At 49.1% G+C, this 26,557-nt stretch overlaps 1 protein-coding gene across 1 annotated transcript; it reads right to left on the bottom strand.

Moving 5' to 3' along the window:
* On the bottom strand, positions 1-26,022 carry LOC146545114 (otoferlin-like). The gene is made up of 5 exons (XM_085218450.1): positions 25,944-26,022; positions 22,875-22,933; positions 17,823-17,911; positions 3,754-3,853; positions 1-397 (listed from the first exon to the last, which is right to left on the bottom strand). The coding sequence occupies exons 1-5, from the start codon at positions 26,020-26,022 to the stop codon at positions 182-184; spliced, it is 543 nt and encodes a 180-aa protein (XP_085074576.1). The 3' UTR covers positions 1-181.
* Between the last annotated feature and the right edge of the window lie 535 nt (positions 26,023-26,557).

The raw sequence follows: 26,557 nt of genomic DNA, 5'->3' as shown, positions 1-26,557 counted from the left end.
GGTGGACCCCTACAAGCCATTCTCACCCTGAGCTGTGTCTTGGATCTCCTGATGGCTGTGGGATGCGGTGCTCCTCAGATGTGGAGCTACACAGGTGCTGGGGCAGTGCTGTCCCTTGGTGCCAAGCCAAGCCCTCCCCAGCCCTGCTGCTCCCACACGCCTTCGTGCACTGGTTTTCACGTTACCTCCTGAAGCTTCTCTCTGTGGACTGCTGGTTGGATTTGCCCACAGACCCGTCTGTGCTCTGCCGATGGCCGGAGAGGAGGCTGTCTGTCTCCAGAGGGTACCTGCCGTCCCCTTCTGAGTGCACACTGGGAGTCTCCAGGAATTCCTTGTCATTCCACGTGCCCACTGTCCCATCCAGAGCCTGGTACCTGATCTCTATGGAGATGCTGGTCTGCAAGACACGAAGAAGGAAGGATCATCCCACAAGGGCAATGCAGGGAGGAAGGCAGGTCCTGCAGTACCTGGAAGGCAGGAGGAGCTGTTGCCTTATCTGGTTTGACCTCTCTGCCTCAATTCCCCAAGTCTCTTCACCATCGGCAGATGAAGGTCATGTTGTATTGGTGGTTTCTCTTGGTGTTGCATCACCCATGCTCATTTCCCTCTTACCCGGCCACAGTTTGCACCAGGCTGCTGCCTGGTTTAGAGATCTTGAACAGTTTTTCCAAGACAAGACCCCAACATTTAAAGCCCAGTCAAGTATGTGAGAGTTCATCTTGCTGCAAACAGCCATATCTGTCCTAGTGTCCAAAGTTCTTCTAAAATCACTGCATTGGTCAAAACAATCAGAAAATTATCTCTACTAACAACACGCACATTTTGAAAGGCAAACATCTACAGCTACAAATATTAAAGCAAATAAAACCAAAAACCATTCCCCACCTCTGTTCTAAGCTGCAGGTTAGATTGAATGCCAAAGCAATCAATTTTAGACACAAGGACAAGACGTTCCTTGCCAAAGGAAGAATTCAGCACCAGACTCATTTGCAGGGAAAAGGGGGATGGATGCAGGGTCTTTAAGGAAGAGGTGAGAGACACCTTAGGGAGAAATGCCTTGACAGCAATGGGTTCTGCCCTGGGGAAGGTGTGTGAGATGCTCCTTTCCAGCTCTGCGACTCAAGGGTTGCTTGGATGGTATTTTTCATTTGTTTGTTTGTTTGTTTTTTGCAGAAAATCTTCCTTTTCTCATCTCTGTTTTTCAGAGGAGGTACAGCATCCTGAATGCCTCCAACCTCAGCTTGTCAGAGGGAGGATGAAAGGCTGGAAAACATGGGAGGTGGTCTGGAGGAATTCATGAAAAGAAACGAGAAACTGTCAGTGCAATAAAACGCGTGATTTTGTTTTGGGCTGTGCTGACTTTATTCAAGTCATCACTAACTGAAAGGGAAAATAGTAGGTGTAAGCTGAAACTGAGAGAAATCCACACCGTGAAGAAAACTCGGAGTTGTGACAATAAGGAAAATTACTCAGAAATGATTCATTGAAGTGCTGTTGGATTCCTCTGACACTGGATTTCCAAGTATCATTTTTGTGTTATTTTTCTTTATTTTTATTTTTCCCCCACCTGATGAGACAATAATAATGAGTTCTGAGTTGTCCCAGAAGCTCTCTTGTTGAAGGCCTGATTACACCAATATGAAATTCCTCCTGGCTCCACAATTCTTTGGTCTTTTTAGCCCTTTGCTAGGACAAGTCAATAATATTATTAAGGCCAGCTGGAAGCTGCCAGCAATGCTTTGCAGTCAGCAAAGAAAAAAGAAAAAACATTTTTCAACCCTTCCATTGTGTTTGATTGCAGAAAGACGAAGCTGTGCCTGGAAATTGCTTTCTGCCCACCTCCGCCTCCTTAAAACATCCCATCATTTTTCAGCCTCCTGTTCTTCTGAGTTGAAGATGTGGTCATGGTGGGGGTCTCCAAGAACTCAGTGTCATTCCATATGCCCACTGTTACGTTTCCACCATCATTCTCCAAGCAAACATCCCAGGCGTTGCCCTCTGGATTCTGTCCTCAGGGCTCCCTCTGTTTGAATTCATCCCCTGGCTGGAGCAATGCCTGGCAGCAGTGTTTGGGGAGGGAATTTGTGAGGCTCATTTGTCTCTGTGCCCCTGAAGTTGCTATGGAGACTGAATGGGAGAAGGCACTGAAATCCAGCCGAAAGCCCCAAATGCAAACACACACTTTCACCTCCTGGCTCTCATTTCAGCAGGGGAGACTTGGAGCTAAGATGTCCCAGAAATGAAGGGAAAATAAAGGGACGTGGCATTTCTGCCCAAAGCAAGTTCCTGCAACCCAAGATTTGTGTGTGTGAATGCACATGGCTTGCGATCTGCAGAAGATAGGGGGGGTTCGTCATCTCATCTGTCTTCCTGTCACATCTGCCTTGCCAACACTGTCCTGATCCATAGCAATACACAACGCTCAGCATTTATATTTTCCAGAGCATTCTACAGATACCAATTAAAAAAAAAAATGCAGAGGGAATGTAGACATCGGGTACTCAGAGGGGAGTTGGTGAGCATGTTCAGCCATGGGCTAGGGAAGATTGTTTGTCCTGCAGGTGCCTCCAGTTAGATGCTCTTGGCTTGTAAAGAGGTGAAGGATAGCAAATCACCTCCCTTCGTCTGTAAGGGATGTACCCAGTAAGTGCCCAGCCAGGCTCCAAGGTACCAGGCAATGCTGGGACCTCCTCAGTCATAGAATCATAGAATCACCAAGGTTGGAAAAGACCTGAAAGATCATCCACTCCAACCACCCAGTGTCCTAAGTTAGCTTGTCCTAAAATGTCATAGTTTTCAACATCAAGACATTGCCCAGATTTAATTTCCATCTGCTGGTTCTTCCTATCACCCCCTGTGATACTGAGCGGTCTTGAATACAAGGGGTTTTCCTCCTTTGGACGTTTGCATGGACTTCAGGAAAAAACAGGGAAATATCAGAAGGTGACCTCTCAAGTCCTGAAATCATCATCACATCCTCAGTCTGTGCTTTCTCCATTTTCTTCTCCCTCCTTAGGACTGGTTTCCTTCTGCTTTTATTCCCTTTACTCTCACAGAACAAGCCAGCTTGTGCCTCCTGCTAATGAAACCATTGGTCTTTTTATTGCTAATTGCTTGTCATTAACACAAGGGTTATACAATTAAAGTGCTACATGCAATTGCACATCTTAATGCTGAGCCTAGAAAGCTGCTTATAAAGGGATAGGAAAGCATTGTGTCTAGCAGAGGAAGGAGGCTAAGTTTCTGTCTCTAGTCAAAACACCATGGTTTTTGATGCACAAGACCAAAAGTCACTGTATTTCTAAGTTATAAAATGCAGTCTCCATGGGAAACAGCTCCTATGAGATGCATTAAACAGCCCTGAAATGTGCTGAGTTATGCAGCACGAAGCTGCCGGTGGGGATTCTATCCCTTAGTTTGGGGAACTGGATGAAGGGTGCAGATCCAGACTGGGTCACTGGCGACAGGACATTTTCAGGTTATTTTTGAGCTGTGTGCAAGCAACTGCACGTCTGTGTGCAGGCTAAGGGGGAAAAGGGGGATTTGTTCTCATTTTGCTTCTGGAGAAAATCCTTTGCACCTGCAGAGCCACTGACCTTTACACCAAGAGTAATGGGATGAAGGTGAGGATTTGGGCATTCGGGTGCACAACACAGGATTGGCTGTTCCCATAGAAAGGGCTGGCAGAGAGGCAGATGGACAGATGGACCAATTCTGAAAGGCAGCTGTGGCCAGTTAGTCCTTGCAACCTACCTGGATGGCCGAATTATTGTCATCTATGAGCGTATCCATCACCTCCACGTGTCCTTCCTCCACCACCTTTTGCAGGACCATCCGGAAAGTGCCGATAAGTCTACGAAACAAAGAAAAGTCAGGTGAGGTGCACTGAGCAGCCAGCAGAGTTCATTTTCGGTGGGAAAGCACTTTGATGGCCAAGAGCCACCACACCGTGTGTGGTTGTTTGGGTTGCTTTGTTTATTTAGTTAGTTAGTTAGTTGGTTATGTTGCAAAGTGTTGGCCTTTTGAGGAGCTAGACAGGAGATGCAACGCCAAGGATTCTAATTAAAGAGATAGGCAGAGGAGAAGCCGTTTTTGGAGGCAGTGCTGCTGGGATAAAAAGAAAAGGAAACGTTGAGAACAATCAGCCTTAAATTACTAGGGTACAACTAAGGGAACCCAAACTGGACATCCCATCTGGTTGTGCCACCCTGCTGGATGTCCTCATGGATTTCCTATCTGGATGTCCCAGCCTGCTGTGTACCCTCAAGCAGTGCAGCAGGGCCCAGAGAAGCTGTGTTGTCGCCATCCTACTTTTTCCAAGACCGAACTGGATAAAAAGCTGATCAACCTGCTGCAGGTGATGCTGACCTTGTTTGGAGCATGAGACTGAACTAGAGAACTCCAGAAGAGTCTTCAAATCTGAACTATCCAGTGGTCCTTTGATTTGATCCCATAATATCATTGTTATTTCTGTGGTCTGTTGTGCATGAGGCACACCAAACTCAGTCCCCATGTTGTTGTTGCACCTCCTGCAGTAGGTGACAGCCTCACCTGAGCTGGGACCACATCTCAGGGGAGACATCCACAGCAAGTATGGATCAAGGGTTTGTTACGCTATTTCTTCTTTCCGAATTTGTTTCTACTCTCGTGCTTGATGGATATGCTGACTTCCACTGTGGGCTGCAACAAATGCTAAGGCTGAGGTGAGAGCACACAACACCTCCAAACCACCATGGCTGTTTCTCCCCAGGCATCTGATCACCACCCAAACTCCTGCAGGATGAGCAGGCTGAAGGCATTTCATTGCTCCTTGCAAATCTTACCTGGGCTCTCTGTTCTCCGCTGCTCTCGCAGCCAGTGAGGGCAGCACAGTGTGCACTAAAAGCAGCCACGTTCATTAAATCAAAACCCACAGTAGATACCATGGAGAGCCCTCTAATAAAAGCCATTACTTATCTGCTGGCTCATGGCTTGTCAGAGAACTGCGACTTTATGTTCTCTGTGTTCTGGTGTTGCACCAGAGGGATCTTCCCAGGCTCAGCTAAGTCAGCCTGAGCAAAGAGCCAGCTGTGAATCAAGAGACACCCAGTGTGGAGAAAGCCCTGAAATATGCAATGTGGCATTGCTTTACACCGCTGGCCTTGCATGTCACCTCCAGTGCTATGAGACTGATGATAGCAAAGATGTTTGATGGCATGCAAATGTTCCTGCAGTGCTCTACTCTGGCAAAAACAAAAATAAAAACAGATGCTGGTTAAGCAAATTTTTGGGGATTTTTTTGCTGATTTATCAGGATGTGATATCAAAGAGGGAGATGGGAACTGCCTACAACATGCATCGGTGTATGGAGGGATCTTCTCCCAGCCCCCATGTAACCCCAGCTTTGGTGCTGTGTCTGCACTGACTTTGGAGATGGACCCACCTGGAGTCCCAAGGTGTCTGACCAGAAATAGGACTGTGTCTTGTTGTTCCATCACACACCACTCACCACGTGGCCTACCCAGGGGGAGTATCATCAGCCCCTTGGAAATGCTGCACAACTCTCAGGTGCAGTGGTGGTGGCTTCTCTGCTCTTCTTAGATCACTGTGGACCCAGAAGATGTGTCTGTAGGTGGGAACACCCCTTACCAGTATAGTGGGAAATGCAAAATGAGCTGAAGCTGCCTGGAAGCAGCCTAATCTCCACAGAACCTGCCTTGAGCTCAGGCTGCCTCCACATTCCTCTTTAGCATCCTCAGGATAATGCTGGAGGCAAGATAACACTGCAATTGCAGCACCACAGCTTGGGGTATTTCAACTTTCCATTTAAGCTGTGGAAAGTGCTCTAAAGTGGTTTCAAGCTACCTTGCAGGGGGGTGGGAACAAGTCTGCGCTCAGTTTACACCAGCTGAACATATATTTTCCATCTGAAATCCCCTTCAGCATGGGGCTCACACCTGCTGCTCCAGCAGCAAACCAGTCTTGGGCTGCAGTTTTTCTGAAGGCATCTCACAGCAGGACACTGAGCTTTTAGTTCAGGGACTGCTGTGTTTGGCTCAGACCTGCTGTGTGGAAAAGACTTTCTACTCTGAGCGTGGACACCACTGGTGCTGGTTGAAGATGGTCATTGGCTTTCTCCAACCAAACCTGGGGGGCTGCAGATCCCCCAGCTCTTTGTTCACCTGTTGAGTCTGTCTCAACCTCTTAGGGAAGGAAATTTTCCCAGCTTCCAACCTGAATCTCCCAAGTCACAGACTGTGCCTATTGCTTCTTGATACTTCTTCAGGTGAACAAATATCCACTTCTCTCTGTAGGCTGCAAACTCCAGCCAAGAGTCAGTTAAGGTATGGTGTTGGTGATGGGTTCAGTTAGTGGCACTGACCATCTCATACTTTGTCATCTCCTCACACCAACAGTGCCTTTGGACTTGGTCCTTGGTGTAGCTGTTGTGGGAGCTGCAGCAATCTGCAGTCTCAAGGCTTTAGGACACAGTAGCAGCAATGTGCTTGGACAGCATCACTCCCTAGAGGCATCTGGATCCGACCCTGTCAAAGTGCATAGGAAAGAGAGGAGGAAAAGAATCCCAGACTCTAACAGGAAGCAAATGTCTCCGGGGGGCATTTCACACACAGCCCTCCTGCTGTGCTGTAGGGGAAAGAGGTTAAGAAGAGCAAACAGAATCACAAAACCATAGAGGTTGGAAGGGACCTCTGCAGATCCACCAGTCCATCCTTCCATTAAAGTAGGTTCCCTAGAACAGATAACACACTAAAGCATGAGTTTTAATGTCTCCAGAGAAGGAGACTCCATCACCTCTTTGATCGGCCTGTTCCAGTGCTCTGGCATTCTTACAGGAAAGAAGTTCTTTGTCATGTTCGTATGGAAGTTCCTGTATTCCAGTTTGCACCCACTGCCCCTTGTTCTGTCACTGCACACCACTGAAAAGAGCCTGACCCCATACACTTGACACCCACCCTTTAGATATTGATAAACATCGATCAGATCCCCTCTCAGCCTTCTCTTCAGTCTTCATTCCCCATCAGGAGATGCTCCAGGCCCCCACCATTTCTGCAGCCCTCCCCTGGGCTCTCTTCAGCAGTTCCCTGTCCTCTTTGAACTGAGGAGCCCAGCACTGGGCTCAGTGCTCCAGATGTGGCCTCCTCAGTGCAGAGCAGAGAGGAGGAGAACCTCCCTTGCCCTGCTGGCCATGCCCTGTGCAATGCACTTCAGGGTCCCATTGGCTTTCTTGTCCACCAGGGCACACTGCTGTCTTATGTTCAACCTTTGATCAACTGTTAGTCAATTGCTGGTCAACCATTGGTTGATTAGAACCCCCAGGTCCTTCCCTGCAGAACTCCCCTCCATCAGCTCAGCCCTTTACCTGTACTAATGTGTGCTGTTATTCCTCCCCAGAAGCAGGGCTCTACGCTTACCCCTGTTGAACTTCATCATGTTCCTCTCAGCCTGTCTGGGTCACTGGCCAGACATACTTCAGCTGACATGTCTGAATGTCATGCTCACATGTGAAATGTGAGCTCTGTAATGCAGGGGATGAGGATACAGTCTCTGGACATAATCATCCCCACTTCCAGCATCACAAGGATTTGTGGCATGAGGTCAGAAACCATCTGCAGCATGCTTGTGGCGTGGACAGATTCCAGAGCTATGTCAGGGGAGGATCAGGTGGGGGATAGGGAAAAGCTCTGCCCCAGAGGGTGGTGGGCATGTCTCAGCTCCCAAGGCAGTGGGCAGAGCCCTGAGATGAAGGAGCTCAGGGTGCATTGGATCAGTGCTCTCGGATGTAAGGTTTAGGTTGGGTGGTCCATGTGGAGCCAGGGGTTGGGCTCAACGATCCCTGTAAGTCCCTTCCAATTCAGGATGTTCTATAGTCCTATAATTCTGTGATTCTATGCCCACAGTTTGGAAGAGCATCACGTTCACCTCCGGCACTTTGCCGCTCTCTCAGCTGAGCTACAGTCAAAAGCACATGCTGCCCATATGCGCTCATAATCGCGTGCTGTTACTGCAGCAGGACTGGATAAAAGCAGGAATCTCAGCACCAGTTCTGGCTCTTTGACAGTTTTCCCCTGCTGCAATATCTGAACCATGAAAACAGGCAATGAGCATCTGCTCCTGCCTCCTCAGAAGTGAGATGTTGGCCCTTTCAACACTTTCTTCACACATCTTTGCAAGCTCTTGTGAGACGTGCCTCTGCACTACCCAGCTCTGCTCACAGACCTGAGGTCATCTTGTATGTGTGAAATTACCAGAAAGATGCATGGTGTGAGGTTTGGGGTGATGCCTTCCTTCCTTGAGCCCCTCCCAGCCCACATCTCCTGCAGGCAAGAGCCCAGAAAGAGGGAATGAAATATTCAGCACTTGTCTGCACAGCCTTTCACTTCCGAGTGTTTCATAATTCATCGAGAGCCCTGCTCCCTCCCCTTGCATTTCTGCTCATGGAAAGAGTGAGGGAGTTTTTCTGGGTCACTCGTAATTTTATCAGACTATAGAAACTTCTTCAGTTTCAGACCCAGCCCAGCTGGTTCTGTGCTTAGAGCCATGGATCAGGGAGGTCTGAGACTTCTGCACGCCCCACAGCATGCCATGCTTTGCTCTTTGGACTTGTGGCATGTGCCACCTTTTCATGAGACCCTCTGTGTGCCCAGTGCAGCTTGGGACAGACAGCGTTTTGGGGGATGCTGAACCCTGTCAGGCATTACCAGTGCTGAAGTTCCCTCTCCCTCAAAGCAAGGGCAGCAGCATTAAAGCAAGATGGTAGACCTGTGTCATCTCCAAGGTGGTGGCCAGCAAATTACCATTTGTTTTTCTGTGATTAGACCACCTTCTATGTTCCTGCCCAATAGGCCAGAGAGAGCTGTTGGTGACTTCAGGAGAGGCAGCTCTGCTCTGATTTCAATCTTGCTGCTTCTCTCTGGACAACCCCAGTTTCTCAGCATCCTTCGTGGGCGGTATTGGTGGTAGGTGGACAGTCGAGATAAGGAATGCTGAAGATCTTTTCCAACCTTTAATGATTCTATGATTCTAGGAAGATGTAGGCTCTGAAACTAAACGCCCTTTTTTTTTTCCCAGCGCCAAACACAAAGGTAGAAAAACAAACCAAAACAACAACAAAAAGCCCTAAAACCAAGAACTCCCAGACACAACATCACTGGTTCAACAAGCAACCACACTCGTGTAAGCATCTCTGAGTCATCCCATGTGCACACCTATTCCCACCTCCTGCAGTGCACATAGCGCTCATTTCCAGCATACTCAGCAACTGCAACAGCTCCATACCAGCCTCCTTGGATGTATCTTTCCCCTTCCTGACAGCCCAGACAGTGCTGTTAGTGCTCCCTCTGCATGTGGACGTCCAGGCTGGTTGTGGCTCTGGGCAGCCTGGTCTGCTGGTTGGTGACCCTGCACATAGCAGGGGGTTAAAACTGGATGAGCATTGTGGTCCTTTTCAACCCAGGCCATTCTGTGTTTCTATGGTTCAATGACAAGATTTGGTTCTGTAGGGCTCTGCTGATGCCAGCTTCCCACCTCCAATTGCTGCTGGGATCTTACCATGTGTGCGACAGCTCCAGCACCCACCATGACAAGTTTTGCAGACTTTTCATTTCTTAATCAAAATATTGTGTTGCCACCACATCAAACACTGTGCAGAAGTCTGAGTGCATCCACATTACCACTGTCACTTTTAGCAACCAGGTCTTTAACCTCATCCCAAATTAGTTCCTGACAGGATGCATTTCAAAAAGACAGGGCTGACTGGCACTCGTTATGCTATTCCACCTGTCTGCCTGTCTGTGAATAAAAAATCCATTTGTATTTAACGAGAATTTTTGGCAGCAGTTTGCTTGGGAAAAAAATTAATTCACTGAAGTATCTTTAATATCTGGAGGCTGCTGAGATGGAACAGCTGGATTGTCCTAGATTTCACCAAGTTATCCAGACATTGCAAAAATAATAACAGTTGTGTACACTCACAACTGTCATCTCTGACTTGCCAGCCACAAAGGCTGGGTGAGAAAGGGATGGTAATGAGCTGAGTGATTTGGGAAGCTTTGGCTGAAGAGCTGGATGATTACTGATGAAGCTGCAGTTGGCTGTACAGTGAAAAAGGCTCTTCAGGCTGGTTCAAGATTCATATCAGCCAGAAGGGCAACTGGTTTGCCTCTATCAGCATTATGGTCATTCAGGTTGGAGAAGACCTCCAAGATTACCAAACCCAATCCCTATCCCATTCCACCATGCCCACTGACCACGTCCCTCAGTGCCACATCCCTACTGTTCTGGAACAACTCCAGTGACAGTGACCCCATCACCTCCCTCAGCTCTGGCCTTTTTGGGGTTGGTTGGAAGCTCACCTGGGCTCTATGTGCTTTTAAAACTAAAATGTGAGGCTGAGGAATCTTCAAGGACCCTTTCTTCAAAGCTGGCATTACTCAATGAACGAAAATGTGGTGAGCAATTGAAAAACACAAATCAAATCCCAGATGCAAGTCAAAACCTCTTCTGGGAAGGATCCATCCCACCTACGTGGATCTGCCCTGCAGTTTGCTGTTAGCTCCTGAACTCAAATGGAGATGGTCCCAGCATGAGGGAAATCTGTCCCAGCTGCCTTAGATGTGTCTGTGCTGGGAAGAAAATACCTGTGGGAGGTTCTGGTCTTTTTTTAAAATTGACTTCTGAACTTAAGGAAGGTCTCCTCTTGAAAGCACCCAAACACAAACCCCTCCAGGGTTTCATTCAGAGCAACCTGAACTTCTGGCATTACAAAATGCAAAGTGTTCGAAAGGCTGCAAAGCACCATTTTATGTGGAGCCAAACATCAATCCCGCTCTTTTTCCTGTGCCAGTCTTGCCTTGCAAAAATGGGCAAGTTGTATCACATGGTATTGCTGGCGGGGCGGCTGAGCCCACATCTCCACAGCATCTCAGCTGATGAGCTTGCATCTCTGAAACTTCTTCTGTCCTTCCAGGTTCCTGCCCCTGGTGACACCGGTCCAAGAGGTTGGATGAAGGCCTTCTTCAGAAGTCAGTAATCCCTCAGTCCACGAAGGGTGATGGAAAATGGGCAGGATAGAAAGCACTGATTTAATACCAAAGGAAAAAGCGTGAAAAGGAGGAGTGCAGCTTGTGGGTCAGGCTGGATGGGGAGCCAGGGCTCTCAGGAAGAACGATCTTTTCGTAATGATAACTCAGACACATCAGGAAGGGCCTCGGTTCATCGAACCCACTCTTCCAGAGCACAGATCTTCTGGCTTATGTCAGATGTCCACCTTAGGGCACACCCCACGGGTATGCAGGTGTTCAAGAAACTCGGGTAGATTTTTCAACCACGAAAATGTCAGATTCAGTATCAGACCTGTAAACTTTTGGTATCCACAAGATCTTGAGAGATCATCCACAGTCCACCGTGTCTGAAGAACCACTTTGTTGTTACTCTGCCTCGAATCATAGAATCCTTAGAGTTGGAAGGGAGCTTTGAAGGTCATCTAATCCAACTCCCCTGCAATGAGCAGGGACATGCACAGCTTGATCTTACAACACAGTTGTAACATAGGACCAGAGGGCTCCTACAACCAATGGCTTGATGCAGGAGCAGCCTATAATTGCACTGGAAAGCGGCCTTCAGAGATTGAAATAGGAAAATGTCTTAATGGTGCTGGAACAGTCAAGGTTACTGGGTTGTTCTCAGTTACTAAGCCTGGCATAAGATTCCCTCCAAGAAATTTCCCCATCTGGACATCAAAGTAACAAAGTCTGGAGACCTTAATTATGTATGAAAATTTGAAAGGAGCTCAAAGAAGCTGTTATAAACTGGAGTAAAATCAAACTAAGCAAGGGGCCAATGCACTCTGACGTTATGCAAACCTTCTGTCTGGGTTAAAAGCATACTCAGTTCCATCTGAGGAGGGGTAGTTTGCTCCCTTTTCACAATTCTCTGCACCATAATAACATCTTGATGCAGAGGCACTGCTCACCCAGGGCATCCCACACTGAGAGGGAAAAGACTTGGGGGCACTGAAGCCCCTGTCCCACTGATGATGCTCCAAGCACTACCTCTGCTATATTTGGCAGCAGGAAGGTCCCAACAGAGCAACTGTGACTCCTGTTGCTTTGCAAACCCAGTTCCCGCCATGCCCACCTCCCCAGCCCCTGCCTTCCAAGCGCTGGCCTGAAAGTGAACTCTGCAGATATCTGGATTACTGGAGAAGCTGGAGCACAAAAGAAAAAAACAAAGCTCTATTTTTGAGCTGCTGAGCTCGATGCTTTACTGAAAGACCTTGCTATTAGCCTCTTTGTCTCCCCATCAGGTAAGGGGAGCCAGCTCCTGACTGCTCTCTGCAGATCGGTTTTCTCTCAGGGATGTTATCTGTGCACCCACCCCGGTATTGCCCAACAGGCAGCAGGCAGCTCTGTAAGGTGGCTGCCCGCCCTTGGCCAGATCCAGTTACTGCTTCTCACCCTGGAGAGGAAAATGGTGACATATGCCCAGCAGGGAGGAAAACGAACCTCCTCAGAGCAAAAGATATTTGGTGTTGTGCATCTTTCTTCATCCTGAGGGGACGTCCTCATTCTAGGGATGGGGAGAATGTGTGGCCCCGTATCACACGCTCTTCTCCTGTGCATCCATCTCCTAGGGCCCTTCGCTGTAGGACCACATGCTATGAACTGTCACACCCATCTCAGAGGTATTTTTTTCAGTTCTCCCCAGGGGACCAGAAGGGAGAAGACAGAGATAAATGGGCCCCTGTATGAACTCACTACTTCCAATCAGGTCATCAGGTTTTTGGCTTTACCACCTGTTTTCCAGAATGGGATGCATGGCATCAGATGAAGCATCTCAGGTAAAACTCATCATTATTGGTCTTTCCCTTTTTTGTGCAGCATTTCAGGTTGCCAAGAGGCACCAGTAATTTAACTTCCATCAGAATGTGGCACTGCCTGTTATCCACCTGCACCAAAGCAATTTGGTTCATCTTGGCTGGGAGAGTTTCCCAGCCTGGCCAAGGTCTTGGGGCAGAAACTGGAAATTTGTAGGTCTGTAATTAACTGCTCCATCCACCGTGGTGGCTGTAGAGGTGCACTGACCCAATCTGCGTGGCAAAGCTTGACGTGGAGCACCCTGCTTCTGCTCAGCCTATTTGGCTCCTGAGAAGATGGCTCCCATTGAACGTTGGGTAGTGCTGGCTGAAGAAGAGAAGGGGACAGCTTAGGGACGGAGAAGAAGCACCCAAAGGAAATGTCCTTGGGCCACCACAGAAATCAGTAGGTTCTTTACATACTTTTCCTGAAGAAATTGCTGCCAGCCATGGCTGGAGATACATTTCTGTGCTGGAGTGATGGGTAGCATGCCTTGTTCAAGGTGTCCTTATGAGCTATCTCCCCACCTCCATGCTTTACTCCTTCCTTTGGGCACTCAGACATGTACTGCCCTGGGGAACATCTCCCAGGGACAGTGACTGTCCCAGCCCACATCTCCTCCATGGGCACCAGGGCCAGAAGAGGATTATCTTACCATCTAATTAGCTTCACGGTGATGGCCACTGAGGCAATAGACAAAAGGAAGGCAATGAGCCACACAGCCACGACTCAGCACCAGATCCCCTCCATTATTCACGGTGGATCTGCATCAGGTGTCATGCCTTTATCTGGAGCTTTGATAAATAGTGCTAATCAGCTGCATGTTAATTATTCACCGTGGCTCACCTTTCCAAACCCTAGAGCTAGGGCACTGCTTCTTCCCACTCCTCTCCCTTTTCTCCAAGACTTTTGTCTGTCTGTCCTCCTCCAACTCATTTCTATGAAATGCTATGCTGCAGTTATGGCACTTGTAAACTGAGGGCTTAATTATTTTTGTAATGTGTATTGCCAGATTTCCCTTGAGGGAGGTGCCCAGCACCATATTCCAGGGCTTGAACAGTGCTGGGTGCTTTGGCTGGGTATTGCAGTAGTACCCATGGCTGTGTCTTGGCAACGATGTGGTGGTGTGTGCATCTCTCAGCCAGGAGGAGAAATGCTGTGGGTATGAACATAATCTCTGTCTAACACCTTTATATTTCTGACGTGGATAATTCTTTTGCAGGCTGATTCCAGACACTGGTGCTCATATCCAAAACAAATTCCTTCCTCCATCATTAGGCAGCCTGTAGCGCTGGGCTAGGGCTCTACTATCACTGTCTCCTTTGGGCTCCTGGTTGTCTTCTGCCTCAAGGAATTTCAGCCTTCCCAGCCCATCCTTCGGCCAATTCTCCATTTCCTGAGCCCAAAGAATGTGGCCCTGGGGCAAAGTTTGCTGTGGGTTCCACTCCATTACCTACTCGTCATGCCATGCAGCTGTCCATGGGTGCCTGAGACAAGTGCAGGCTGGAAGATACAACTTGGGATCTACAGGAGATGTGTTCCTTCCTGAGACTGGATTCCCAAAGGGCACTGGACACATGCATCAGCTCTGAGCTGAGCCCTCATTCCCATAGCTACTTGTACTGCAAAGAGAAAGTGAAACTCCTTTTGGGATTTGGCTTACCACTGTTTTCAAAGGAAAATAAACTTGGGCAGTTGTTCCCATTTAGAATCATTTGAGTTGGAAGGGACCCTTAAAGGTCATTTGCATGAGCCCATGACACAGTATTTCATCACAGTCATTAGCTGATGGCTGAGGATACGCACTGATTTGGTAGTGTTCTGAAGAACAAATTCACCCTCATAATTACCCATAATAATGGGTTATTTGGCCAATGGTCAGCCATTTTGTGAGTCCTCATTTTAAATTTATGACATCTTGGCGGAAGCCTAGAGCACTGCCAGGGATGAGGCACCCACAGCTCTTGGGCAACATATGCCAGAGCCTCACCGCCCTCATACTGAATAATTTCTTGCCTATCACTGAATCCCCTGATAAATAATCCTTCCCATCTTTCCTGCAGCCCCTTTAGGTACTGAAAGGCTGCAGTAAGGTCTCCCCAGAGACTTCTTTTCTCCAGGAAGAAGGCCCTCATTTCTTAGCCTGTCCCCACAGGAGAGGTGCCCCAGCCCTCTGAGCATCCTCATGGCCTCCTCCAGACCCTCTCCAACAGCACCATATCTTTCTTATGGAAAAAAAAAAAAAAAAAAAAAAAAAAAAAGCATTCATTATTCAGCATGCTGAAGTAATAATTGAAAACAGCTGCAAAAAATCTGTGACGAGTGTCCCTTTCCACCTGTGCTGCCAGCATGGCACTCCTCTCCTGGACTGGGCTACAGGGACCAATTGCTCCTCATGCATCTCGTTGCTGCAGGGATGTTTCTGGGATCATCTTACCTCTGTCTGTAAATGCCAGCACGAGGAAACTGTTCCTAACCTGAGTTGCTTCTTAATTTAGCAGAGAGAGATGGAGCAGGTAATTAAAAAGCACTGGAAAGCTTCAGTGGGGATCTGGGGATGATCTACATCTCTCTGACATCAGCCCTGTGCCTTTATGGCTGATGGCAGAATGCTCCCAGTGTCCTGCCCTGAGTCATCAACACGACAAGAGCATCCTCCAGCCGGTGCCTGGCCCCAGAGTTGCTGGGGAGGAGGAACTCCGCTTCTGAAGGCATATGCTCTCCAGAAACAGGAGCTGCAGTTCCAGCCTGTAACAACGAAAAGCAGGGAAACACACTGGATAAATATTTCTATGCGTTGTTCCAAGCCAGGGGCAGTTTGTGGGTAATCACCACAACACAACTGGCAGCCTCTGATTCACTGGTAGCATTTTTTAATGAAGTTGGAATAATAAAGAAATCCCAGCACAGCAAAGTGTTCTTACAGGGTGAATGAAGAGAGCTGGGCTAACCTGGCAGCAGTCCTAGGAAAATCATAGCAATGCTCATAGAGTGTTCAATGAAAAGCAGTTGAACACCAGAGCACAATCAATAGCATTCTAGGTAGATTCATGAGGAGATAGAGCCTTGAGAACGAGCTTGGTTTGCTCCTTTTGAGCCCATTTGTTGGGTAGCTGTGTGCAAGGAGTAGGTTCTTATAGCATTATTGCCTGCACACTAACAAGGGAAGATTAATGGGGAAATTCTAAAAATAGGGCATCTGTTGAAAGTCACCATTGAATGACAGAGCCATGGTACAGTTTTGCTGTTCAAGATATGTCTACTACATCACTGACTGCAGTGTAAAAACAACTTGCAATAGGTTTTGAAGTGATGTGAAGACTGAGAGCAGTCAATCACCAGGGAGCAGAGGAGGCACAAGGACCTCGGGATGTGCCTTAGCCAAACCAAAGGGCCAAAAACACTCCAACCAACACAACCTGCAACACTTTTACTCCAACACTGCCTGCAGCCCAGGAGCAGGGAGCAGAGACTCACCCAGAGACTCAGATAACCAGGTCCAACCCCAGCCAGCCCATGCCCACTGCCCACGTCCCTCAGTGCCACATCCCCACGGTTCTGAAACACCTGCAGGGACGGTGACCCCACCACTTCCCTGGGCAGCTGTGCCACTGCATCACTGCTCTTTCAGAGAAGAAATTTTTCCTGGTATTCAGAATCATAGAGTTGTAGAGCCATCTAGGTTGGATGAGGTCTCAGTGGAAGATAAAGACATGCAGAATTCATCCTGGGCACTTCAAGCCCATCCAGCACCCCAGGACACAGCCACAGCCTGTACCACCAATTGCTACAGAAGGTAGGGTTGATCAGGTGTGTGCAGCCCAGGCCCAAATGAGTCAAAAGAGGAACATAACCAAAGAGATGAGAATGATACAATAGAAGGTCACCCTAGGAGTGAGAGTGGCTCTTGGCAGGCTGAGGTAGCCAACCTGTTTGTATATACAGCTCAGCAAAGCAAAAAAGTCACTTGGTTTCACTTACAGGATATTTGAGTTGGGTAGCTGGAGATTGTTAAGAGGATTTGGTAACCTCGGAGGTAGAAAGAATTACCCAAGTGGTTGCTTGCTCAGCTCCAACCACACCCTGCATATTCCTGCATACCCTGGCTATTCCATTTCCCATGGAGGAATAGTGGCAGTTCTTTTTTTGCAGACACAGATACTCCATTTTCTACCTTTTAGTGCATCTTTCAAGTGGATATTCTTTTTTCAGGTTTTGAGAAAAAGAAGACTGCTCCTGTGTGTGCACAGCATGCAGAAATGTTGTCCAGGAGGTAAATGAGGTATGCCCTGAAGTGCAGTTTGCTAAGGAAAAGCCATCTGATTCAGTTGGCAAATCTTCATTCAATTCTGCTGAGTGATGAAGGCATGCAGCCTCAGACTGTTGTGGATGGAGGGAGGGTGTGTCCCTGCACGCCATCTGTCCCTAGGCTGGAGTAAACGTTTTGCACTATGTTGCAATGGCATTAGCCAGGGAAAGATGTCTGCTTGGTCACAGTAGGGGGGCAGGACATTGAGGAAAGCATCAAAGGAGTGTCTGTCCAAAGAGAAACCACTACTGCATGGATGGAACACGAAAAGTGAAGCAGAGCTGGAATTTGCCCTCAGACCCCAGGCTTCCATGTATGGCTTTACTCCATGCAAGCCATCTCCTTGCCTTCCTCCTCCAAGTCAGTGGAACATTGACAATGGAGTTTTTGCAGCTCTCCTCCTGCTAATCAAGCTCCTGTTTAAATCAAGACAAAGGTAGGTAGCTTTTTTTTTTTTCTCTGTTTGTTGGTCTTGTTTCTTCATTTGGTTTTTACTTTTGTATATTTAGCATGCTTGCCCTACACACCACCTGCCAACCCAGGAGACACCGCCGGCGTCTTCCTCCCACTCCGATCCCCCAACTGAACAGAGACGTGGATCCAGCTCAACCAAGAGCAAGCCCAGGGATGGTGGGAGGAAAGGGCAGAGCTGTTCTCACCTATTGGTGAAGACTTTGCTGTAGTTGAAGACTTGGATCTCCAAGATCTCATTCCTGTCGATGTTGCTTGCAACTGGCCAGCGGAAGGTCTGTGGAGAAAGGACAGGAGGGAGATGTCAGGGTGGTTTTGAGGAGCTGCTCTGGAGGCAGTGAGGGTAGAGCTGAGGGGACGATGGCAAGACCTCAACCAACCCTTCTTCTTTCAGAAGACAGACAGGACTGTCTTAGAGGGATCTTGCTAAACATGTGTCCTGGTGTCAGATGTATGTATATTTGGGATTCTTTTTGTGTGTGTGTGTTTAGGTTCAATTTCTCCCTATTTTTTTTTTAATTTTAATTTTGTGTGTGTGCGTGTGTGTGTGCGTATGTGTCTTTTTTTCCGTCCCCAAGCCAAGAAATCACTCTGCCAGGCCAAACCACCTGAGCTTCCTTTGCTTCCCTAAGTCCTAGATCCCTTGCAGCATCCCATAGACAAGCAAACCTCAGACCAAACTGCTTGGTGCCATGATGGATGGATATGTGGCTGCATAGGGACACGGTGTCCTGGGTGCTGAGGCAGTGGGACCTGTGTTGTCTGCATTCAGAGCCTTAAAAGGAAAGTGCTTGTCAAGCAACTTCACAGGAAGACATTTGTGACTCTTTAGAAATATGCTGACTACCGTTTTTGAAGCTTATTTTTTCCCTTTTATGTTTTCTGCAGTGAGTCAAAGAAACAAATGGGAAAAAAAATTATCCAGAAATAGAAAACTAGAAATGGCCTTGCAGTAGAGATGTCACTTTGTACGCAGTCACACTTTGGGAATTGTGTTTGCAGCACAGACACACTCTGCTGGAAAAATAAACCCTGGTCCATACACAGGCTCTTTACCACTCAAGAGAAGGGCATGAAGGAAGTTATTATTGGAAAAAATTCATCTCAGAAAAAGCATTGGCACAGACTGCTCAGGAGGTTGTTGGGTCACCATCCCTGGAAGTAAAGGACCTGGAGATGTGTCTCTGAGGGACATGGTCAGTGGGCAAGGTGGAACGGGCAGGGGTTGGGCTTGGTGATCTACGTGGTCTCTTCCTAGCTTAGTGGTTCTATGATTCTGTTTAGGGACACGGTCAGTGGTCGGGGTGGGGATGGGCTGGGGTTGGACTTTGTTGTCTTAGTGGTCTTTTCCAACCTCAGTGATTCTGTGATTGTCCTCAGAACATATTTTGGGGAGGAATTGGAACAAACAAGCATCCCTGCTTCAGTTATGAATGCAGTGGGTGAGTCCCTGCTTCCTGCTACTGGGCTGCAGCTGGGATAAGGCTGTCCCTTGTCCTCTGGGTTTTATAGCCAAGTTAAACTCTGTGACCAGTGAACAGATCCCACAGCTCAGGTAGGGCTGCCAGGACAAGGGAAAGAAATAACAGATCGTCAACTTCCCCCTTGGTTTCAGAGGTTTGTCAGGCAGCAGAACAACAAATAAAGTCACTTGGAAAACGCAGTGACCTAGAAAGGCTCCCAGCATCCCCAACTGAGCTTTGCTGAGTGCCTTCCACACCACGAAGCTCATTTGGTTATGTTCACACTGCTGCCAGCAAGCAAATGCCAAAGCCCCACAATGGGGAGAACAGCAAACCTCAGGGATGAGCTACAATCTGCCGTGTTCCTTCTTTCTGGCATTATTTGTGGCCTGATGCACACCGTGCTCTGTGTGCTGGAAGAGGTCTGCAGCCTCAGGAGGAGAAGCAGTGCAGGGAGGGCCACCTATCTGCAGCCACTCACGCAATCTGCAGAATTTTCCCTGCAATCTGGGGAAAGAAGCATGCTGACATTTCCCCTTCAGGGGGTCACAGCTTTCCTGTAGTTTCTGGACACCAATTCAGACAATTACTCCGGTTAAAAGAGAGCACTCTTCTCTGAGATTTGTCCAGAATTCCCGCAAATCCACCACCAAGATTATGAACGTCACTCATATCCCCAGGCTGAGAACTGGTCTCCAACTCCTCCAGTGCATGGAAAACCATTCCCAGTGGGTTGGGGTGTCAGTCCTGCTCCCCTCCATCTTACAGACATCCCATGCCCTAGGATATCCTGCAATAAACCTTGTCCATTGATCCCCTGAGGATGCTGTGCTCTAAGTCTAACGTAGACTTCAGCTGGATGTAAGGCTGAAGGGAGCCAGAGAAAATGGAGAACAAGATCTCGAGCCACCAGACACTGCCGTGATGAATGTGGATGTAGGTTGCAGTGGGCTGCCAGGACAAGCTGCCATTGCCCCTTCCCCATCTGCTTCTCACCCATGTGGTTTCCACACAGGTTTCACATCCCCAAAGGGGGGCTGGGAGCTACAGCGATCCACAAGAATCTGGGAGAGAAGGAGCTGGAGGTGCCAATGCATACCAATGTGACACGAGCCAGTGATGTGCCACTGATGCCAAGGAGGTGCATGATGTCTTGTGCTGCATCAGGTGATGAGGGCAGCTCCTGCCCAAGGTGCTGGGCTGCTCTGGGTGACCCTGTAGGGCAGGGGAGTGACCAGAGGGACCCGGTGGTGCCTCCAGCCCCAAACATCCCAGGATTCATGCATTCTGTGAGTCAATGATGTCCCTTTAGGATGCTGCCTGGCTGGCTGTTAATTCTCCTTGCTGGTTTTATTATTAAGAGTCTTATTAAAAGCCCTTTGCAAAGCTAAGCCAGTAGTGTTTACTGGGTCATTTTTATTAATGAAGGGGAAAAAAAAAAAAAAAGACAGAGGCAGAGGCAGAGAAATGCCTTTGCAGAATGCAGAAGCCAGATGCTTCCTGCGAGTCTGCTTCAAAGGAGCTGGGAAAGGGCATCTCTGCAAAGCAGGTCTCCCTTTCCTGCAGCCCCGGGAGCTTTGGCTGCGTGCTTGCCCTGCCTGCTGCCTCTCAGACTGGTTACTCAGGGACATTTGCAGAAGTTCAGGTCAAGACTGCAGCAATGGGTCTCAGCTTTCTTGGTCATGGCAGTGAGCCTGTCCTAGTTCCTTTAGGAGAAACTGAATTTAGGCAAGGAAGAGCATACGGAAGCCAGTCGTAGATAGCATAGCACAGCACCATCATCAGAGGTCTCTGCCTTTCCCATTTTCCCTTGGAGCAGAAACAAGTCAGGGTGCACACAGGATATGATACAACTGTTCCTGACTGTGCTGAACAACCAAAGCACTGCATTCACCCTCTGGAACAGCCAGCAGATTCTCTTCCCCAGTCTCTGTAGAGGCACAGGTTCTGCATAATTCATTAAGCAACGAATAAAGATAATTGCAAAAGAAATAGAGTGAAAACAAACAAATGAAAACCACTGGGGCAGCCCAAATTCTGCCTGGTAGTGGCTTCTCCTGAATGTTAAGCAGTGGCTGGAAGGTGATGGCTCGGTGTTTCCCTGTAGAAGATCCCAGTGGGTGCTTATCATAGAGTGATAGAAGCATCACAGTTGGAAAAGAGCTCACAGATCACCCAGTCCAACACCAACCCACCTCACCGTGCCCACTGCCCACATCCCTCAGTGCCACATCCCCACGGTTCTGGAACACCTCCAGGTTTGGTGACCCCACCACCTCCCTGGGCAGCTGTGCCACTGCATCACTGCTCTTTTGGAGAAGAAATTGTTCCTAATATCCAACCTGTACCTCCCCTGCTACAACTTGAGGCCATCACCTCTTGTCCCATTACAGGACCAGGCAGATCAATGCTTTCTGCCAGCTTGATGTTAATGGCAGTCTTACTGAGGGTGCTTTCAATCCCCTCATCCAGATCACCAAAAAAGATATTACACAGGGCTGGTCCCGGTGCTGATCACTCATGACCGGCTGCCAGCTGTATGGAACTCCATTCACCACCAAATGAGTGGTTTCATGGGGGTTACACTTTGAATGTCTTGATTGTCTCATCCCAGCACCTACAGCTGATCCTGCAGGTTTGACTGAGCTCCCAGCTGGAAACAGGAGCCCTGAAGTGGAGGTTTGCCCTTCCTAACACAGACCACATTGGATCCCCTGGGGAGCATCCCCACGGGTGCCACACTGGGACCTGCATGCTCAGCAGCATTTGGCACACATTTAGGCACCTGAATGCTATATGGAATGGCTGCACACACCTCATCACATCCAGGCAAGGGGTGGCTGACCATTGCAGCCCCATTTCAGTCACAAAGGGCTGCCAGCTCCACCAGTGCACGTCCCCAGGTGGTCGCACTGCAGGCACCTCCCACACCCAGCATCAGGGCTTGTTTTCTTAGGGCAAAAAAAGCTTTAGAAAGTGATAAACAGCTTAAAAGTCTTCCTGTTCCTTTTAGGATCCTCTGTTCCCACCTCTGGGAATAGGTTAAGTTCTGTGTGAAACACAAAATAATCAAAGGAAACACCAGTTCTCTTTTAAGTACGTATTTCCATTTTGAATGTGACTTCTTCATAGATTCTCTATTCCCTGCTTGTGTGGGTGCCCTTATTTCAATCTTCTCTGGATTATGTTCTTGGTGATGACAAAAAGCAAGGCTGCATTTTGAAACTACGCAGAGCAGGGGGCTGCAATTCCTTCTTTTAAGCCCAATCCCTTCTCTTTCCCTTCCCAAGCCCAACACTGGGAGCTGGATGCTGATCCATCAGCCTGCAGGCACCCAACACCAGGATTTGGGATGTGAAGGGCTTTTTCCCCCTCAGGCAAGGGATCTGCAAGCACAGCACTTCTCAGTGTCGACAACACAGGTTGTTGTTCAGGAATAAAGCAGAATCACACTGCCTGGATCACTGCCACCATGGGAAGTGAAGCAGGGCCACACCACAACGACACCCCTCCCATCCCAGCCAAGGAAGGTTTGGTTCAAGAGACCCATTGGGCACCCACCAGAGAAGTGCTGGAGCACATAAAGGTGATGTCAGCACACCTAACCTTGAGATCTTTGCCCAGAACTGCTTTTATCCCACTGTGCTTGCACAGTGCTACTGCTGCTTTGGGAATCCCTCTGCTCCATAGGGAGAATGAGAATATGTGTATGGAGAAGCATGGCAAAGGAAATCACATGTGTGAGATGGAGCAGGAGGAAAACACTGCCACTCTTACCTCATCAAACCTGGCCTCGTCCTCACAGTTTTCCAGCACTCGGGTGTAGAAGGAGAGCCCTGCAGGAGGAGAGGAGGAGCAGGTTGGTTGTGGCAAAGTGAATGGGGGAAGCTGCCCCGCATCTGTGCTGTCCTTTGGGATGCTGACATTTGCTTCCCCATGGAGCATCCCCCACAGGATATCAGTATTTGTGGTTAGAATCTACTTCACAACAGTGCAGAAGGGAAAGTTATAGAAATTCTGATAGTCTCTCGCTGAAACAAATTGAGGCTTTTTCCTTTTGGAAAGGAATGCTGTCTCCTAGGTAATAAAAAACACTGCTGAGCAGTTGTTGGTGCTCAGGAGAGCACAGGCAACCCTTAACCAAGGCACACAGAGTCTGGGACACCACTTACTCCTATGGGATCAAGTTTTATGTTGCTACAGATTGAAGTATCGTGATTGCTTGGCTCATTGTAGGGAGTGCCCAGTCCCCTTGGCTGAGCCCTTTTTATTTTAATCATCGTACAAAGAGCAAAAGATCTCTTCTCCAGGTGCTGGCAGACCTTCTGCCCCGTGCAGCACAGAGCTGGATGAAGCAACCCCTGAAGGTGTGCGTGTGTCCCAAACACCTTTGGGTTGTATATTATGAACAGTTTCTTCTCAGAAAGAACGGTGATGCAGTGGCACAGCTGCCCAGGGAGGTGATGGGGTCACCAAACCTGGAGGTGTTTCAGAACTGTGGGGATGTGGCACTGAGGGATGTGGGTAGTGGGCACGGTGGGTGGGCTGGGGTTGGACCTGGTGATCTGTGAGGTCTTTTCCAACCGTAATGATTCTATGGTTCCCTGCTCCCTGCTATCAATGCAGTGGTTTCTTGCAGGACTCATGCCACTCAGCTCCACCTGCAGGACCAGGAATGGGGCCATCAGCCGCATGATAACAAATGTTCTTGGCTATGGGGATAAGCAGCACCTTAGCCCTGGTGTCTAAGTGCACTGAGTCTCAGAGCAAAAACTATGCTAGGAGCAAGACAGCCTCTGGTGCATGGCGAGAATTAGTAGGGCACCTCCAGCCCTGGGGAATCCAGCCATGGGTGCAGCAGCCCCTGGATAGTGCCTGGAGCCGATGAGCTATTATCCAACAGCAGCCATGAACGAGCTCAGATCTCACTGGGAAAGAGGAACTGGCCCCCATGAAATGAGGAGGATGAAGACATTTCATCAGAGGACCCTACCAGCCTTCCCATCCCCATCACACTTCTTTCTACTGAAGACCCTGGATATGTTCTCACTCTTACCCTAACAGCAGCCTGCAGAGCAAGGAAAAAAAGCCCAATTTCACCCAGATGTGAGTGATTTCAACTGCAGAGCCCAGAGCTGGGAAGCTGCAAGAGCAGGAGATGTGGGGCTGTACAGCCTGGAGAACCTGCTGGGAAGTGATCAGTGCCTTGTGAATCAGTGAAGTTCCAAACCAGCCCCATGTCTCCTAAGAAGAGTTAAGCAGCTCACAGACAAAATACTTTGGATAAGACATCCCAACCTCCCAGGTGCAGGTGGCCCTTGGCACTGTGTCTCTTGGGTGCCCAGTGAGCCAAGTCCCATGCCATGGTGGGAGGAGAGCCCTGGATGCTTGGGGTTGGATACTGGCTGCAAGGAGCACTAGAAGAAGAGCACTGCTATGCTCCAGCACAGTGTTGCTCTGCAAATGCCTTCTGCAAGACCCACTAGTTGCTGTGTTCTGTGTGGAGGGATTGTGGTTTTGCTCAGAGATGCAATACAGGGGGATTGAAGAAGGTACACCTGGCTGAGATAGCTGGGGACCAGAAATGACTTGCACCAGGATGGGCTGGTGGAAGACACCTTGCTCCAGTTGTGGGACTGTTCTAAAGGGGTGTCTCTAGAGTCACTGGAGAAAAGCAAGAGATTCTTCCCACAAGACTTCAGCCCAAAAACTAAGTGTCCATGTTGGGATGCTCCTCTGAGTCTGGCACTGAGGTCAAAGAACACCAGGACCCCGATATGGTGAGATTGCTGGGTCCCTCTGGTCCCCTTCCACCCCCAGCAGGGCCATGCAGGGCAGGGTGCCCAGCAGCTGTGAGACCCCCAAGGAAGAGATTCCACAGCCAATCTGGGCAAAACCAACAGGACCAAAAGCACAACAGCTTCACAGCAGCTATGCTCTTGCTCCCAAATGATTAAGGGACAAGGGGAAAAAAAAGGCTGAGCCACAGAGATGCTGAACACAAGTAAGCACTAAATACCAAGGAGCAGACCAGCCTGACAAAAAGACCGTATTGCTGCTGCACTCTGAGCTCCTTCCCCCCATGTGATACAAATGCAACACCTGGCCCAGGAATGAGGCACAGGCTCTAGCTGATGGGTAAATCCTTGTTCCTGCCTCACTACTAGTAACACACACAAAATCCTTGGTGTTTCAGAAAAAAATACCTTCCCATAAAGACTGTACAACTTTGGTATCACCCCAGAGCGATCATCCCAGTCCCTGCCCTACAGCAGGGCAGGGAAGCCCCACACAAGGTCCTGTCCCAGCTTCACACCAGAACCAGGGATTGCTCCCCCTGAGGTTTTGCCAGCTACAACCTCAGGATCCAGCCCAGCTGGGTCTGATCATTGAGAGCTTCTCTTCTCAGTCTGGGTTTGATGGTGACATTGAGTGTCCTGGTCACGAATCCCATGGGTGCTTAGGATGAGCAGAGGGAGAAGCATCCCCAACAGCATACAGAGGTGATCTCTGCTCTATGCATGAACCTAAGCACCCTGTTTGCCCAGCGGCTGATGGCAGCAGGCTGCCAGGCAAAACATTCCAGCGCAGGGGAAGGAAGCGCTGTTCTGAAGTTTTGTGTCACCCTGCCCAGACTGACAGTGACAGCAATTCTCTGTGCGGGAGGAGAACAGGGATGGGAACATCGGGTGGCGTAGCGAGGGAGCATCCCAAAGTGGGGTTCAGCCCGCTCTCCCCAGGGCAGTGAGGGCTCACACCTCTTCCCTTCCTAAGTGCAGCCATTGGGGAACATGAGGCACAGCCCATCTCGGGACCCCCCCCTCCACCACTGCCCTCTCCCCGTACCTCGGAAAGCCGCTTTGGCGATGCGATCCGCTCTGCCGCGGAGGCCGGAGACGGTGCGGAGCTGCAGCTGCAGAGCCATGGTGTGGGGCAATGCGTGGGGATCCGTGCAACGCTGAGGGTGATGCTCAGTGCAAAGCTCAGTGCAATGCTCGGTGCAATGCTCGGTGCAAAGCTCGGTGCAAAGCTCGGTGCAGAGCTCGGTGCAATGCTCACCGCGCTCCCAGCTGTGCTCCGAGGCACAAACGCGATGCACACCCCCTCCTCCTCCAGCACCGAATTCTTCAATTATTCAGCAGCAGCACCGCCTTCCCCTTCCCTCCCTGGAGAAGGAGGTGGTTGGGGGGGGCGGGCTGCGGGGATCGCCCCTCTTCGGTTGTTAGCGTTTGGGAGAGGGATTCCACTGGGGGAAACTGAGGCAGTGCTCCTCCTGGGAATGAGGCATCAGTCTGGGAGCACTGCAAGCTGGAACCTGGGGGTCAATCATATCACTGGGAGAGGACATGGGGAGTGCATGGCAAGGGGCATAGATAACAGCTTGACAGTGTGGGCTTGGTATGTAGATGGTCATGCCTGGTAGGGCTGCACATTGTACTGTTCTTGGAACCTTAAACTCA

This window comes from Meleagris gallopavo, chromosome 2 (genome assembly GCF_905368555.1).
Source record: "Meleagris gallopavo chromosome 2, MGAL_WU_HG_1.1, whole genome shotgun sequence".
NCBI lineage: Eukaryota > Metazoa > Chordata > Aves > Galliformes > Phasianidae > Meleagris > Meleagris gallopavo.
The sequence above is the reverse complement of the archived record's forward strand: the minus strand, read 5'-3'. Positions and strand labels throughout refer to the sequence as shown.